A 17,376-nucleotide genomic window follows, 5' to 3' on the forward strand; every position below is an offset into this window, starting at 1 on the left:
CAAAGTAATAGAAATACGGATATATAATGCTCGGGTGATTTAGTGGGCTTGCAGATTTCCTTTCAAAATTCCGAATTTGTCTAGACTTTATTTTAAAACACTACAGTTTTAGACTCAATGTCAAATGTAAACAATGATCTTTACCATGGAAACTGTCCACACCAGCTAAACAAATGGCTTATTTAGTTTTGTCGAGGGAGAATAATGCAACTGGAGTCATGCAGCAACACCCATGTGTTTTAACACACATTAAAGCTACTGTGAATGAAAGTGTGATGAAGTGTGCACTAATGTCATAATAATGTGAGAAACGTGCATGGGGTGATTCCTCACAGGAAACCATGTACCACATCCTTCAAAGACAAGATTCACTCCTGGGTAATTAAGGAAAATCAAGCATCCAATTTGCATAGTAAGCATCAAATCTTTATTTTGGCACGACACAAAAGTGCTTTATATCAACGTATAAACGTATGTATTTTTGGCACAAAACAAAATAATAGAAATACTTTCATATTTTCATTTCTTAGTTCTTCCCATGTGGCATTACTGAACATGCTAAACCAAATTCCACTGGTAGTCTGGTTCCATTTTTTCATGTTCTTTTCATAGTATCACATTTTTTCTAAATATAGAGTGAAGAAACTATGCCTGAAATGTTGACGTAATAAAATTGAAATACCTATTTCTTGTGCAAAATTGGGTTCTGTGCAGGATTTGCATATTGTCTTTTACATTAAAATCTGACATTCTATTTTTATTATTTCCCAAACATATACAGTTTGCATTATGGGATAGAAACAGGACCTGTTCTGTATTGAAGATAAGATAAACTTTTTTTTTTACATAGATGTAAGTCTGGAAGTATCCCTGGCTTGCTGATGAAAAAAACTTGTCAAAATATAACTATCCCAGTACATAAAGCTATAAACCACAGAATGTTTTTTATAAATATGCTGGTTGTCAATCAATGTACACCATTTTAAAAACACAGGTTAATTACTCTTCCTGTTCATCAATAATTTATCCCTAGAATTGCATTTATTGTCATCATTGCATACACATAAACCCAGCTTCAAAAAACTTCACATTTTTGGTCAGATACACAAGTCAATGTTGTAACAGTTACTCATGCACATTGCATATCTATCTTTTTTTAATATAAAAATGAATGAAAATAGAGACTCTTTGGTGACTACGCAAAAAACAAAAATAAACGTGTCTATATAAAAGGCAATAAAAATACAATGTACAAATTACAATGTAACAAGTCAACAGCTACAGCATGGCCAATGTGCTGAGAAGTCCACCTTTGGCTTTCATTATAAAACTGTATATAAAAGGACCCATGTTTATAATAGATTATAAATTACTTGAAACAAGAATGAGTCTTTTCTGACTGCATCCCAATCACCCACACAATGCAAACAACCACTGAGGTATTTTTTTCTTCATATTATTCTGTCAAGCATGATGCACAATGAGAGTGAGACATAAAAGTGCATAGGAATAGAACTCATGCTAGTTCCACGTATCGAGAAACATGATGTCCATTTTGGTGGTTTTCACTTGTAAAAATAATAATTATTATAATAAAAATAATAATAATAAAAATTATAATAATACTACAAATAATAATAATATTGTTCAACTTTGGAACATCATAACATTTCTTTTAAAAAAGGAATATCCTTTGTTTCAGTCACAGCAGCAATGATTCGTCTCTTTTGACGACGTCACTTCATGTCACCTGCCGAGAGTCCGCCAGTGAGTGAGCAGTCTGAGATTCTTCACAATGTAAACGTAAGGGTGCGGGGTGAGGTGGGTGGGGTGGAAGGGGGTGGAGTGGGGGGGGAGGGATAGGGTTTACAGAGGGACATTATACATCAAGCACCATATCATACTGCTGTTCCTTCTTTCTCTTGCCACACTTGGTGATTAGCACCACGTACAGAGTCAACAGCACGACCCAGTAGCTGGCATATGCTATTGCACCAATGATTAAGACTATCTTTTCAGACTCGGGGAAGGGTTTTCGTGTTTCTTGGATGACCGTGAAGATGATGCCAATGAACAGAATTGTGAACCAAACTGAGATTGGGACAAGCCCTATGAAGTTCACCACGACTGTCTTCCTCCCTGATGTCCCCCACCCGGCCTTGTTTATTGTGGCTATGGCAAACATCTTAGCGGGGAGCAGGCTGGACATGTATAACACTGAGTAGAATGACATGAACACCATGACAATGTTGCCTCGGAGACAACTTGCGAAGGAGGACTTGATGAGTGCCACTGCCTGGACTATCAGTAGAAAGAGAAGGATGTTCCAGATCCTGCCCTGGTAGAAGAGCTGGATGGCGGTGGCAATGAGGAAGAAGGGGAAGAAGCCAGTGATTACGGCCTCATAGGTCATCCACAGGTGGTGCTTGTGGAACCACAAGGCATTGTATAGCCACTCGCGGAAGTACGATTTGCTCCACCTGGTCTGCTGGTTGAGCCACCGCAGGTAGGTGATGGGTGTCTCGGTCAGGCACTTGGACCTGGCGGTATATTTTGTGGCATACCCCAGGCTCAGGACACGGTTAGTGAGGTGGCGGTCATCCCCGAAACTGCAGTGACTCCCCATGAAGGTCTGGTTGTACCAGTCCTCCAGGAACTCATGCAGTAGCGAGTTCCTGTACATGCCCAGAGGTCCACTGATGCACTGGACACACCCAAAATAAGACTGGCAGGCCCTCTCAATGTTGAAGGCCATCCAGTATCGGACACTGCTGAGAAATGATACCCATGACTCGTACTTATTCAGAATCTGCAAAAAAAGCACAGTAACAAATATGCTCACTGTCAGAGAAGAAAAATGATGATAATATAAAAATATGGTGGTTCAATATAACAACCAGCATGCTATCCAGCAGAGCAGCTTGTAATGTAATGTAAAATTCAAGCCGTGCATAGTATGAAAAAACTGTCAGTGGACCAAAAATTGTCCTTAACAGTGGATTCAAATGAATGAGATATATCAAGGAAAGTAATATTCATACATGTTCAATCGTGATTGAGAATCTCCCAAATTTTGAATCAGATATTTTCTTTTAGATATTTATTCATTTCCAAGTCATTGAATCACCTATGAAATAAAAAAAAAACAGGAAGTATACAAACCAATACTTTTGTGGTGTCTGTATATCTGCATATATATATATATATATATATATATATATATATATATATTACTATAAGCTACCCATGACACTTTTCACTTCAGAAATATAGGGTGCTTTGCCTCACATCACAGCAGCAAATCTCACAATTGGCACTGGACTGAATGAAGGTAACGTATGAAAATTATACCTGTACGTCACCCCCGACTCCGCCCACCATGGGATCCTCCTCCAGTACTTTCACCATCTCTACTGAGCACGCTGGGTCCAGCATGGTGTCAGAGTCACACACCTGCAATTAACAAAAGATGTCCTTGAAACCCCACCGAGAACACCCCAACCCTTCCATTTGAGTGTCACCAAAGTTGGAACTGTAGCGCATTCTTCTGATACCATATCATGAAGTCACTTGGAACATTGCAATGGGAAATACCAGGGACAATTTCTATTTGCACAACAAAACAATATGCAATTTTGTCAGACTGCATTGCAGAACATCTTAAATTAGCCTAACATTGCAGTACGATCCTGACCAGGTTGACACTGTGAAATGAGAAAAGTCAACCCAACATCTGTGAATGTGCTAAAAAACCAAAGGGTAGTCATGAACTGTTTTGGTGGGGATCCAATTGGAGGTGGTGACTGAAGTTAGCTCAACCGTTGACCTATAAATATAACACTCGCTCAAACCAATCGGTTTGCAGAACACCAGTCTTACAAACATTAACTTCCTTTTTAGGGTATTCTCTGGGGTTCAGAATAATCCTGAGTTGGCTGCATGGAATAAAAAAAATCTGTAGATGCTTTTTTGTAATTTTCATTGAACTTAAAATGGAAAAAGATTTTTTTATTTCTTGTGCCTCACAAATGTGTGCGAGCAAATTATTCAGTTCACCATTGTATTGAAAGAAAGGTTTTTTTCTGTGTGCCAACATGTGGAATGATTTCATTGGGGCACTCAAAAGCAGAGGGGCCTGTGCAAGGATAGCTTCTGCTAAATGGTCTCCTGTAGGTACTGCTCTTTATGGGACCATTGGAAGGTTAATTATAGACTCCTGTGTGAAAAAGTGTATAGTAGTACACTGGAGGAAGGAGATCAGTGGTGACCTAGAAATTATGGAACCAATATGAATGCATAATGCTGGGTCCTCTACACATCAGGGTCAACTATCTTATATCCTTTAACCCTTTAACCTTTCAGACATCAGGTGATATACTTACAGTTTTAAAATAAACATAAATGTTCAGGAATGCTCTAAATGTGTTTCAGTAATTACAGCATTTAAATATATGAAGTATTTCAATTACATATTTCATGCCGGTCAGTAACAGCATATTTAATTGTCACAGTTCAGTTAGAGAATTTAAACATAAACCTAAACCTCTGCTTTGTACATAATATATTTCCTTTCTTCTATATGAAATTTTCTTTGAAAATTTCTTTTCTGCTTTGTGGAAAAGTAGTTGAAAAGGTTACCCCATTTTTAATCTGCAAAAATGTACACTTGTAAATCTAAATGCTAGTATTATTTCTTCATGTGATGTCGACAGTCTGAAATGAACAGCTGCAGTAAATGCTAATGGCCTGTAAAGTCACCAGAGGTACTGAATACTTCTGAAGCTCATCATAGTTTGATGCTGGGAAATGCTACAAAGGCTTTCAGTGATTAAAAACAAACGGAGAGCCAATGTAATTTTTTCTGGACAAATAAAATAGCACCAACGTACTACAGCAGTAATGAGATGCAGCTCGACTCAAATGTCAAACAATAAATCAAACTGAAGTTATTTCTTCATAATATGCTAAGTGGCTAATAGCATGTCTGTGGATTAGAAAAGCTTTTAAAATCACAACAATATGTAATCCATGCCTTGTCCTGCACAGTACAGTAGGTATTGCACTTGACATATGTTAGGCTTAAATTAGATTTGCCTTGATGATGAAATTACTTCAAAAGACACACTGTATACTGTCTGCTGGCTATGCTGGAGTATGCCATTTTTCTTGGTTTCAACAGTCACATTGTACCATTATGCACCACTGCCATTAAGAGGTTGTTTGAGGACAACTCTCTCACTGCAATCTGCCCTGGCATCCCACCCTCAGAATGTAAGTAAATCTCAGAAGGACTGACATCCCATTACAGTCTTTTCTTCAATGTAATGGGACACATTGTTTAATGAAACCTGTACTTCACACTTCCAACTTCTGACAAATCAGACAACTTTGTAATACACAGTGCACAACACTCTGCATGACCTGTTAATTAAAGTCAGCCATTTTTAGATTTAAAAAAACAGCTACGAGCACAACAACTGTCATTGTATTCAGCCCACCTGACAAGGCATTTAGGCAGGTCTGGGTTTATGACTATTAACGCTGTTCAACTCTGGAAAAAACAGTTGGAAATGACATTGTTTGTGGACTTGTGTGTTGAGGAGGGAGGGTGAATCAATTTGAGGATTTATAGTAACTGTGTGATTTTCTGTTCTGGCATTTAGAGGTTTGCTTTACTTCTGGGGTGCACAAGAAAATCAGAGAATCCTGAACAGCACAGTGTTTTGGAACAGTAAGGAATCTTTAAGTTTTAATCCTGCTGTATGTCGTTACATTAGAAAGTTTACCTAAATTGCAAAAACAGCATTGTCATCTCATTCAGACCTTACTATTTCTTTGCTGTGCTAGAGCTGTTAACATTGGACACAAACTCAATGACCTTTTTAGCACAAAATTATATGAACATTTTTCACCATGTCATCATGTTGCGTTTATATAATCTATAACCATTATAATTATTATTTATTTGCTTTACTTATTGAATTGCCTTTATCCAACGAAACCCAAATAGCTTACGTTAAACATAACTTTCATTTATACAGCTGGATGTTTACTGAGGAAATCTCGACTATGGTAAGTACCTTCCTCAAGGGTAAAATAGCAACACCCCACCTGAGAGCTGAACCTATAGCCTAGCCAAATGTTGTAATTTTGATAGTGGTGTCAAGTTAATCAGATCCTACAGCTGCACTGTGGTGTTTCAGTGTCCTTGGAACTGTTATACATTCTTAGATTAAAACTTTCCTGTCTGTTCATTTATGACTTCTTTTCCCAGCAGGTCCGTAGTGAATATCCCTGGTGCCACAGGTGAGTTATTTATTGATGCCAGATACTCTATATCTGGCAGAATCATGAGCAAACAACAATCAGTAAACCCCCTGACAGGAAAAAACGAGCGGGTTTATACAATGTGGGTCCCCTCACAAAACGAGGATCTCGGATGGGATCTCAGGACACAAGCCCATGTGTTTCTATGTTAATTTACTGAAACGTAGAGTCAGGCTTGTCAGTAAAATATTTGTGCATGATATGTGTGTGCATAATGCAATAAACTGCATCTGTATCATTGCATGAGCGAGGAAATCCTTTTTGCAGATGGGTGATTTTACACATATGAAACATATCTCCCAAATAATGACTCCCCATTCACGGGATATAACATGGAAAACTCAGACTCACTCTTTTTAGGTTAGCAGCTTGTTTGCTAATAGGTTAGGAGAACAGGAAACCCAATTCTAATACACTTCTGAAAAAAGGTAGATAAAATCTGCAGATGTTGTATACTCATCAGTATAACCGTATACGTTTGAACGTGCATGTACGTACAGGTAGCATTTGTGAATCTTTTACAGTTAAACAACTTGGGTGGGGTGGGGGGTCATCTGAAAAAAAAAATGAGGGGGCACTTATAGATGGGGTGATTGCAAAGGAAATTGAAGATACTGTGAATTAAGCTGACATGTTATACCCCCCACTCAGTACTGTGCCAATCACAGTCAGGTAGACCAGACCCTGCAGTGAAAACTACCACAGACATCTGGTAGCCTGCCAGGACTGATCAGTAAAGGGCAAAATTAAATTATTCCTATTTACTTGGTGTACAGGTCATGTATTCCATTGAAACCATATGGTTATAGGTGGATTTTGGCCCTGGGCACAGGCTCTCGCTTCCTTATGACATGACTACCCATGTTAGAATGCCACAGTGTCATTTTTCAGAAAATACAACCTTTTTCCATTACAGTGATCTTTGAGTTTGATGTGTTTATGACTCCTGCTTTCGAAAAACCTTCCACTGAAAGCTAACCACTGAATAAGAAGCTCCCTCTGTGGAGTACTTTAAATCTTGTTTTGTCTCAGGGACTGCCAAGTTTCTTTAAATGGGAAGAGGGTGAAAGAATAAAATTAAAATTAAAAGCACCTGATTCAATGCTTTCTCTTAATGCATTTCTCTGAAGGTGTCACATTGTGTGGTTTACTATCTTCAGCAGACAGTTAATCTTAATGTTAATCTTACAGACCTGTGTTAATGGAGAAATACTAGGATAAGAATTGATTCAGATATTTTAATATGAGAAACCGATGAATACGCTTTACAGTAAATACACTGTGCCATGCATGATGCAATAATGTTGTGGTATTTCAATATTAAAACAACTAGGAATGGTTAAAGGTAAACTATGATCCTGAAAAACTCCCAGCCTCTTTGATTGCTTAACTGGGATGTCTAAAACATCTAAAACATGAATGTAATGTTATGTAAGGTGATGAAATCATCAGTTATTCAGTCATTTCATCAATAAAATGTGCCAAAGGATTGCTTAGTTTGGATTTTTAGGGAAATACCAATGTAAAAATCTACTTCCTTGAACACAATGAATGCCATTTATAATCAGGCTAAAATGTATTTCAACGAATTTCAAGCAAATTCCCTTTAGCCCAGAAAGGATTATTGGGGGTTATAGTACCACACACAGCTGACTACTTTAAAATAAAAACTGAAAACCACTACCAGATGAAGAGTGAATTGCAATGCTGTGGATCACATACAAAGCTAATATTGCATCGTTCTAGCGTCTGTGTCGGGACACATGGAATTTACAGTTTGAAAATACATTTTAAAAAACATGCACGTGGCTCTGTGCTGTTCTCCCTGACTGAACAGAGTCACTGTTAGCATTCAGCAGAACCCTCTCTATAGTGCATGAACAAGGACAGCTTCCATTTAAAGTAACACAAAGGTGTCTTTGTGGGGCCGTGTTTTGGTTTGGCACAGCATGCTGCCTCATGGGCTTACCTGCACATAGTCCACGCTCCTCCCCAAGGCTTTGAAGGCTGTGTACATGACTTCTCTTTTCCCACCCCACTTCTGCATGATGCAGATGCATTTGTTGTTCAGGACCAGGCGGGAGACTTGCTGCAGGCTCTCCAAGTACGACTCGTCACTCTCGTCCGGCCCCCTGTGGTGGTAGTTGCTTTTCCAAATATATGTGACGGCCTTGTCCCTGCCCATGACGTCCCGAAAGATCTCCATCATGTACGTGTCATCATCGTTATTCCCATCGATGACCATGATCACCTTTATCCCTGGGTAAGTCAACCGCTTGACTGAAATCAAGCATTTTCGCAGGTAGTTGGGGTCCTCCTGGTAGGCGGCGATGCAGAGGGCAAGTGATTTGTTCAGTTTGATGGGTGTCTCAAGCGACCGTTTCATCTTGCGGTGCTCCAGCAGAGCAAAAAGGCTCTGGATGATGAGATGAGTGACCAAAATGGCCCCGTAAAGCCCAAAGGAGAAGTAGTTGTGTGCAGTCGTAAAAAACTGGTAGCCCATGATATAGGCAGTGGAGATCCCCACGAGCAGCGAGATCCCAAACAGTGTTGTCCCAATGACCCTCAGGTAGGTCATTGTTTTATCACATCCCATCTGAAAAATTACAAGAAGAGTAAATTGTTATTGTAAAACTTACAGGTAGAAGACACACTTATGCCTATACAGCCATGAGTGTGGAGACTTAAAGCCGCAAGACAATAGCAATCTATAAGGTGACATGCAAATGTAAATAAAGTTGTCATAAGCTTGGCCATTTAAAAAAAAAATGCATTAAACTGTTAAGGCTGAATACCTTTATTTTCATTCAGTAAAGCCTTATTCGCATGTTTACTATGTTACACTGGAACGTCTACATTTACAAGAAACTGAACCAGGCGTATATAGAAGTAGTATTCTTCCTTTTCCATTTCCCCCCAGCCCCTCCAAGATCTGACCATTTTCTTAGGCCACTTGTTCCAAGTTCCTTTACTAATGCTGCTCTCCATCTGCTTGGCAGACTTAAGTGTGGAACACCGCCCTCTGACATCATCTGTTTATATCTCCGTGGGAAGACATGAACCCGTGAGGCTGAAATTATGGGCCTACTTTGAAGAGGCCTTTTCTCTTCGTAGAACACATGCCACCACGTTGAGTAAACAAACACGACATGTGACATCACTTGTCGCACCGTGAGCAGCAGGCGATGGATCTGGCTTAACCTAGGTCTAATGCCAGTAATTCCTCAGAGTCAGATTAAGGGAACAATTGAATAAACTGCTGAAGTCAATGGACAAAAAGAGGAATTCTGAAACTGTGTTATAGCTCTACACACTTGCAATGCTAATACTGCCCAAGGAAGATGTGAACAATACGCGCATGTCAGTGGCTCAGGGCGAGTCTTGTACTTGGATTTACAAGACCCCTGACTCACTTAGTCCAGACGGTCTGCGCCCAGCCCAGGCGACTAAGACGTGCAAGTATCAGAGAACGTGTGGTGCAGATGTCCAGAAACCCTGCACTCGGGGTGTCCCATACCTTACTTTCATGTCTTTTCGTAAACTCTGTGTGAACCCCAGCCCTTATTAAAACAGACAAAGCCTGCCCAAATGTTAAAAAAGAGAGAGGGCCTTGGATTTATGAGGATGTAATTGTGACTCCAGAAAGCCAGCAACATCGAGGATGCCATTAGCTGATTTACATGATGTCACTGCTTGCTTTCCCCAAAGCATTATCATTTTGCAGCACCGCAGGGATAGGGTAACGGAGGCTGAGGGACCGACTTGTGGATTTAACTTGGTGGTTTCTCCCTCGGCTACTTTGATTAGAGGCTTTGACTGCGGTACAGCAGAAGTGTGTGAGAAATACAGATGACGTCTGAGCTTCACATCAAATGTGCATTGAGATTTGACTAATTTATGTACCATGTCGGGAAAACTGTGCTGTAAATGTTATGTAAGGTATGTATATTTATGCAGTCCGTCTGCGAGCATGTTCATGCTATAAAGCTTATTCTTCAAAAATGGACAGGTGCCAAGAATTGTCTGGTGCCTGTAGGGAGGGCTCTTTGCATGCTGGTGAGTGCTGCAGGGCTGAATCTGGATCAGTGGGGAAAACTTTTAACTCTCATGCTTCAACCGTGAATGAAATACAACACTGCAGCTCAAGAAGATTTGAGCCTTTGCCAAAGAATGAGCCCTATGCAGTAACTGCCAAAAAAAATTCTCCATGCGAATTGACCTTGAATTTTGAGATTTGAGAACAGAATAAACCCAAATGAAAGCATTTCCTATTAATTATCAACTTGCGGAACTGTCTGAGGAGATACAAGGAGAATGATGTTGATTGGCGAGTACTGATATTGAATCCATGAACTAGTGAATAAGGTGGAATGTTATGTTAATATTCGGTTTTTATGGGTATCATTATTTAAAGAAGATTCTGGCCTCAACCTGCAGGAACCTGTCATAGAGAGGAAGAGGCAGTGCTGAGAATGCCACTAGATGAGAGAACAAAATAATTATGCAGGTGAGTGGTATTTCCATGTTGTCACACCTTTTACCATCTTTTGTTTGTATTAGTGGAAGATATATATATATGGTTGACCACACAGACACTCCAGATTTTACTACTGGTAGCATCATTAAAATGCTCAAATGGCACTTTCTTCTTTTATGGCACAAACATACTGTACCATCCAGGTCTGAGGCAGATAATGCACAGCTGTGTAATCAATTATATAAGTGATGCACTGTGAAGGACATTGATCTCTGTCGACTAAAGGTTGCATAGAGCTGTTTGACCAAGCCAAATCCAAGAATTCCTTTGAAATCTATGAATTATGGCTTAAGTCCCTCAGAAAGAATTCCCTAGACAAATACTCTATTGGTATTATGTTAAAAGCAGAAGAACAATTTAAGTGCCCTGGGCAAAAATCATTCTTTTCAAAGTTATTACTCAGGTGATGCTTATTCAGATCTTGCACTTAACAGGAACAGCTGAAAGTCAGTCAAGGTGTTAAAACATGGTGCAGCCTGTGAATTTTTGTACTGTGATGCAGAAAGAAACTAAAACATTTTACTACATGTAAATATACTTTTATGAAAGTGAATGTTGACCAAATACAACTAATGAATACACAATATAAATCATAGCATGTGTGTCTACCCTGTCCTTACAAAACACTGAAATCCTTCCTGGAATACTTTCAAATAATTTTTTTATAAACCTAAACTTATTATGGAATCATGTTCTATAGTTCCCTTTTGAAAGATCTTGTAAATTGCTGGGAATGTTTTGTCTCAGGGACTTAAAGCTTCCAGTCAGCTTCAATGGTGCAGATTCGGTTTCCTTCTGATGATTCTGGTATGAGTGGAAAAATGAACAAATGCAGTAAGACTTGCACAGCAGTGTACATTTATAAATTATTGCAGATATAAATAAACAAGGCCAGGCAGAGGAACTGTGAATGAACCACAAGCTGAGCTGCAGAGCTCTAGCCATTAGAGCGTAATCCCAGGTGGGTGGCGGAAGAGACTAAACAGATGCAAGCATGTGTCCCTTTAATGGCCCCAATAAGCCAATCAGCTTGAGGGGCAGCTGCGTCCCCATGCATCGAGGCTCACAGTGAGAATGACCCTTGCTACAGCAGCTGTAGGTTTCAGTGGCTACAGTGCCGTCACACTGAGGCCTCCATGTACAGTGAGCCTAGCATTATTTTGATGGAGTGAATTTGAACAATGTGTGGTACTGGGAGGTACAGCTGACAACTCAAAAAAAAGAGCAAAAGAGCCCTCCTGCCAGTCGTGGTTCGCCTGTATCCTCCAGAGGGTTCCAGCTGTCTAGTCATAGAGATGGTCTACCACCCCAAGCCTTCTTTTGCACATTTCCTATTCCTCTAGGTGGGTGGCAGCAGTGCTCCCTCTTCTGGACCTTGGAGTGACTACAGCCATTTGCTAGAATGGCTGTAGTCACCCCCCCGCCCCCCCCCCCCCCCACCCCCCCGCCATACCACCCCCCTCCCCCCCCCGGAACGCTTTAATGTCTGTCACTCACTCATGTCGACTCTGTCCATCTGCCACTCCCCCCCCCCCCCCCCCCCCCCCCCCCCCCCCCCAACTCAGGCCACACCTCTACTTCCTTTCCTGGGTTCCAGCCTCCTGAGCTAGCTGGCTGGTTTTACCTGGACTCTGCTGTAATAAGGAACAGGCAGAGGAGGAATGCTTCCCCTTTGGGTACAAAATCTTTCCCAGCTTGAGACACTCCAGATTTCGCAAAGTTGAGACAAGGGGACTGAGAGGCAAGTGACAGTACAGACATGGAGCAGCCCAAAATATTTGGCACACAAAGCAATAGAAGTTTGACTCTGGCAGTGAAGCATCTATCTGAGCGGGGTTAGAAAGGTTGCCAGCATTGCAGATGGCACACAGCCTTTGCTGAACCAGCCCTGCCTCAATGCTTGTCGGTGCTGTTCCCTCAGGCACTGGTTCTACATCAGCTTTGCTCATGTTACAGTTAGATTTTGTATTATGGGTGTGTAAGCTGATTGTGGATAGACTAATGCAGGCAAAATCATTGGTTTTGTGAATAGATTGGCATACAACATGGAATATCATTGCTCTGAGTCACAGCACTGTGACTGTGGAGATAGTGGACTTAGGACCAATGTTGGCCACCCTACAGATCACCATTACACACAGAAAGGCTGTTCCTTGACACAGCTGTTCTGGCCACATTACTGCTCTGTCTCCTCCCAGCTAACTTCCCTGCCAACAGCATCTGCCTCCCTCAAATCATCTGGATTTCCCCTCCCCATCTACTTCCCTGTTCCGCTCCCATGGCTCCACTTTCCTTATCTCCCACCGCCGACTTCCAGTTGCAGCCCAAATCAATTTTGAAACACTGGTCCTAGCAGTGTTTTGAGCACCCTGCTCTGTCACACCACAAAACCTCTCCTAGCAGTCCTGACCATGTGCCCATTTTGGACTGCTTTCTTAAAATAGATGCCTGTGGATTCATTAACGGTGTTTGTAATTTGCAGATATGCCAGTTTGTAAACTGTGAAATATTACTTTTGCTTTCTGCAGTGCACCCTACCACATTATGGCTGTAAATACTCTGTCAAGTAATATTGGTACATTGAAAATAATTTGACTCATGCTTTCAAAGCTCAAATGAAGAATAATCATGGGAATTGGCTTTATATCCCTATACTATTGGACTTGGACATATCATTCATCACCAAGCACCATGAAAACCTTCCAGCTGTTAAAGTTAACATTGTATTTTGCACCCCAGAACATTTTTCATCACACTAGCATTCTCAATCACATGAAATTATTATGCATTTATATATGAAGGTCTTCATGTTTGTCTCATACCGTTTGGTTTTGTGCGTGGTCATGGTTAAAACAGTGGCAACTTGCTAATCATAGCCCATCTACTTAAATACAAATATGCACAATATGGCAGAATGATTAACAATCATCAGACGCTTCAGCGTAACTTTTATTCAAGAAAAGTGTAACTATCACTTTATCAGTTTTTCCAGTCTGTGATTATGAGTGGCAGCACAGGGATATTGATATTTGAAACACCGGCTACTTTTCCTCATCCTGCAGTGCAAAGAAATCCAGCAATATGTGCGTACGCCTTCTTCAAATTTGATTTATGAGCAAGCAAACAATGCTTCTATGTCATACTGCGCCTCCCCAAAGAGCGCTCTACATCTCCGTGCCAGGTCACTCGCTTCAAATACAATCGGGGCAGCGCGCCTAAAAATGACGTTAGGGGGCTGGTCTGACGTCAGACTGTCTCATTATAACGGTATAACGCTTATTAGAGCAATTGCGTGCTTGATGGTAAATATACAACGTTTCTTCTTGTTGACAACGCCTCTCATTAAAGTTACATAGCTTTGGATACCAATGAAATTAGTGTACAGAACAGCTATGAATATTTTAATCCAACGAAATTTAGATCGAACATACCCGAAATGTTTTGTCAACCAATGTGTATTATATTATTTTCGATCTGACATCCCTCTGTAGCATGTCTACACCTCTTCAATGCTTTCTAAAAGCAAAAATAACTGTTGAACTGCCGTGAGATAAACGCAAAAGATTCTATTGGAGAACAGTGAGCGTCCAGAGCTTTACCTAGCAACTATAGTTTAGTATGGTAGCAAATGCAGAAAAAAAGTCCCAACATATATAAAACCGTTTTGTATGTTACACTCTAGAAACTCTTATGTCTAGTAAAGCAAAAATAAATACTGTTTCTCACAGGCTGAGGTTTGTTCAAACGGTAACTCTAACATCAGCAGAAGCACAATAGGTCATTTATGCTGTCAGGTAACTTTTATATGACTAAAAGCCCCCTTTCACTGCAGCGAGACCGGCGCTACTTGCATGCATGTGTGTTTTGAATAAACGTGTACATGGTATTAAAACAAGATTTTTTGTATATTTCGTGAAAAATGCGTATATATTTCGTACCTTGAAGCAGCTTAAGTTGATCTCCTATTCCTTTGTATGATGCAGTCAGGCGAGGCTCCTTTTGCAACTTTGAAGTTGAATTAAAGTTATCAACTTATCTTGAGAGGATTCAGTAGAAACCGAAGTTACGCGTCTGAAAACTCCAAATACTGTGCAATTTCCACGTTTTCCCATAAACGTATGAAAAATTCAAGTTTTGTTTCTTTTTCTTCCTTATTCATCAATGAATGAATGTCACATACGTATATCTAGGTTTTGTTTCATTATGTCAGTCAGCTTTGATAGTGTCATTCATTTATGTGAAAAAAAAATCTATTATTGAACAGTAGTCAATACGGATGACAAGAGCCCAACTAAATTCAAGTTTTTTCCAAGCTTACAGGTTAAAGTCATGAACTGTCGAACCGCACTACTACTTGTTCTACTTTTTCTGCGTCTGTAATTTCTTCCAGACGCCTTAGGGTTTACGCTTCCTGTAGCTCTTACATATCCAAAGACTCTTTTAACCAGGGAGAGATTTTGGAGTTGTTTTAATAAGGGGGGAGGTCGGGGGACGAGGAGGAGCGAACTTTAAAAAAAGCAGCCCATTCAAACTTCCGAAATGTGGATATATGCGTCTGCCAATTAACCTGGACTCAGGAAAATGAAATGCTGGGTTGAATATTCATGTTGCTCCTTTCTCGATTCTAACATTATCATTGTAATATGTAGTGTGCGCAAAAATACCGATTGGCGGTTTTGACAGTTCACCAATTTGTTGTCAAGGAAGTCTGCCTGCCCAAAAGCGGGGTGTCTTATAAACCACTGTCACATGTAGGCTACTACGTACAAGTAAAACACGCACATAGCAACTATGTAATGACATATTCAATCTAAATTAAAATATGAATGACAATGTCTATTGTAGTGGAATTTAATCGTATTATCCATCTGCGAGGAGGTAAATGATCCATTAGATTATTTGTCTCGTTTGCCCACAGATGTGGGCGCGTTACAAATATCCACCAGCAGGCAGCGCCACATAATTCTAAACCCACTTTGAGCAAAAAAAGCCAAAGGAACAGCTTCAGGTATGTAAGGCCATCCTTGCATGGGTTCGTTATCTCTTAGATTATTAAGTTCCATCTAGCTGTCACAAAAGTCTGTTTAAATTTATCAATAAATTCAGTCCATAATCCTTGTTCCTAGCTTTTCACAAACTAAAATGAAGAAAATTGTTCTATGGATTTGCCATGCTGTACAATGTTCTGTGAAACTGTAATGTCATTTTGTTCACAGTACTAAATTAATGTTGGTGTAATAGTTTTGCATATTAGTAAAATTATTTTTTTAATATTGTTACTAATACATAAAAGGTGTGAACCAATTTCCCCACTGAATATGTGCTATCACACCCCACTGTCACATTAGGTTGTCCTGGACAACTTTACACAATTTATTTTACACTGAATTAAAATGCACCATAACAGACACCTGGCTTCACCTGTAAGGAATCTTATGTTGTCATGAATTGCTTTGTGCCTTGCCTATTACAGCTGGTGCCAAACTCAGGTCCTGGTGGGCCACAATGTTAGCGGGTACTTGTGGTTTCCTTTCAACCAGCAGCCAATTGAGACAAAGGTGTGTGAATTCTTTAGCCAATCACCAACTTAAATGAATCACTGGTGCAGAAGTACACTGAAAAGCAGCAGACACTGTGGCTCTCCAGAATTGGATTTGGACACCTGTGATATAACCTAAAGCAAACAGCAATTTCTGAATTTGACCCCATGTGGACATTGCTCTTTTTTCACCTACCTTTAGTTAATTCAACGAGGTAAAACACCAGTTATGTGTTTCTGTGAGGCAACTTCTGCAACTTCTTTACATGGGTGTGCAGCCTTGATGGATGTGCAAACACTTAAATAATGTTTTCGTCTGTTCTTTGTTCAAATGTTCATTGTTGACATGGCAGGGATTGCAGGACACCATGAAGGTGTTTTATAAAGGGAGGTGAAGAGTAAAATATTACAATGCAGAAGATTCAAATATGAAATTAATATTACTCTCCAGAAAAAATCTAAGCACACACATTTCTTACTGTAAGCGGTCAGCCTACAAACTAAACACACACACACACACAAGATGAAATGTTTTGAAAGTTATAAATATTTTGCTTTAAAGCAGTTCACTAAAAACCTTACCTTTTTCCTTTTTGAAACACTGCTGGTGGTACTTATCTTAGTTTTGCGGACAGGTCAAAATGGCAACAGACAGGACGCAATGGTGTTGGGGGATCAAAACCTTGAAAAGAAATGTGGCTTGTGGAACTTCACATTTAGCTGCTGTGCTGCACATTTAATTGCAGTAGAAAATGTCCAATAACTCCACTGTCTTGGTCACATTACAAAGACAGCAATGTGCAGTTAACATTTCCAGTTCATTTGTAGTAGAAAAGTGGTATGTTACAAGATATATAACTTTGTTTTAGGCTACTCAGTACTGACTTGTGCAACAATGTATGATTATTGACTGGGTTGCAGCACAAGAGCTTTGCACTCACTGATGACTCTATGTGAGAGCACTACTGTAGCA

General features: G+C 40.0%; 1 protein-coding gene across 1 annotated transcript; it reads right to left on the reverse strand.

Moving 5' to 3' along the window:
- Positions 1 to 408: 408 nt before the first annotated feature.
- On the reverse strand, positions 409 to 15,292 carry has2 (hyaluronan synthase 2). The gene is made up of 4 exons (XM_035410683.1): positions 14,803 to 15,292; positions 8,297 to 8,923; positions 3,352 to 3,453; positions 409 to 2,809 (listed from the first exon to the last, which is right to left on the reverse strand). Exons 2-4 carry the CDS (start codon positions 8,921 to 8,923, stop codon positions 1,880 to 1,882), a joined length of 1,659 nt encoding a protein of 552 aa, XP_035266574.1. The 5' UTR covers positions 14,803 to 15,292; the 3' UTR covers positions 409 to 1,879.
- Positions 15,293 to 17,376: the final 2,084 nt, after the last annotated feature.

Source organism: Anguilla anguilla, chromosome 1 (assembly GCF_013347855.1).
Source record: "Anguilla anguilla isolate fAngAng1 chromosome 1, fAngAng1.pri, whole genome shotgun sequence".
Lineage (NCBI taxonomy): Eukaryota > Metazoa > Chordata > Actinopteri > Anguilliformes > Anguillidae > Anguilla > Anguilla anguilla.

What these genes read in the sequence shown, in the direction of transcription:
- has2 (XM_035410683.1), bottom strand. Translation starts at nt 8,923, where the DNA reads ATGGGATGTGATAAAACAATGACCTACCTGAGGGTCATTGGGACAACA. An exon ending in GGAGCGTGGACTATGTGCAG is followed by an intron (nt 3,454 to 8,296) that starts GTAAGCCCATGA and finishes TGTTAATTGCAG; the next exon opens with GTGTGTGACTCTGACACCAT. An exon ending in GAGTCGGGGGTGACGTACAG is followed by an intron (nt 2,810 to 3,351) that starts GTATAATTTTCA and finishes CTTTTTTTGCAG; the next exon opens with ATTCTGAATAAGTACGAGTC.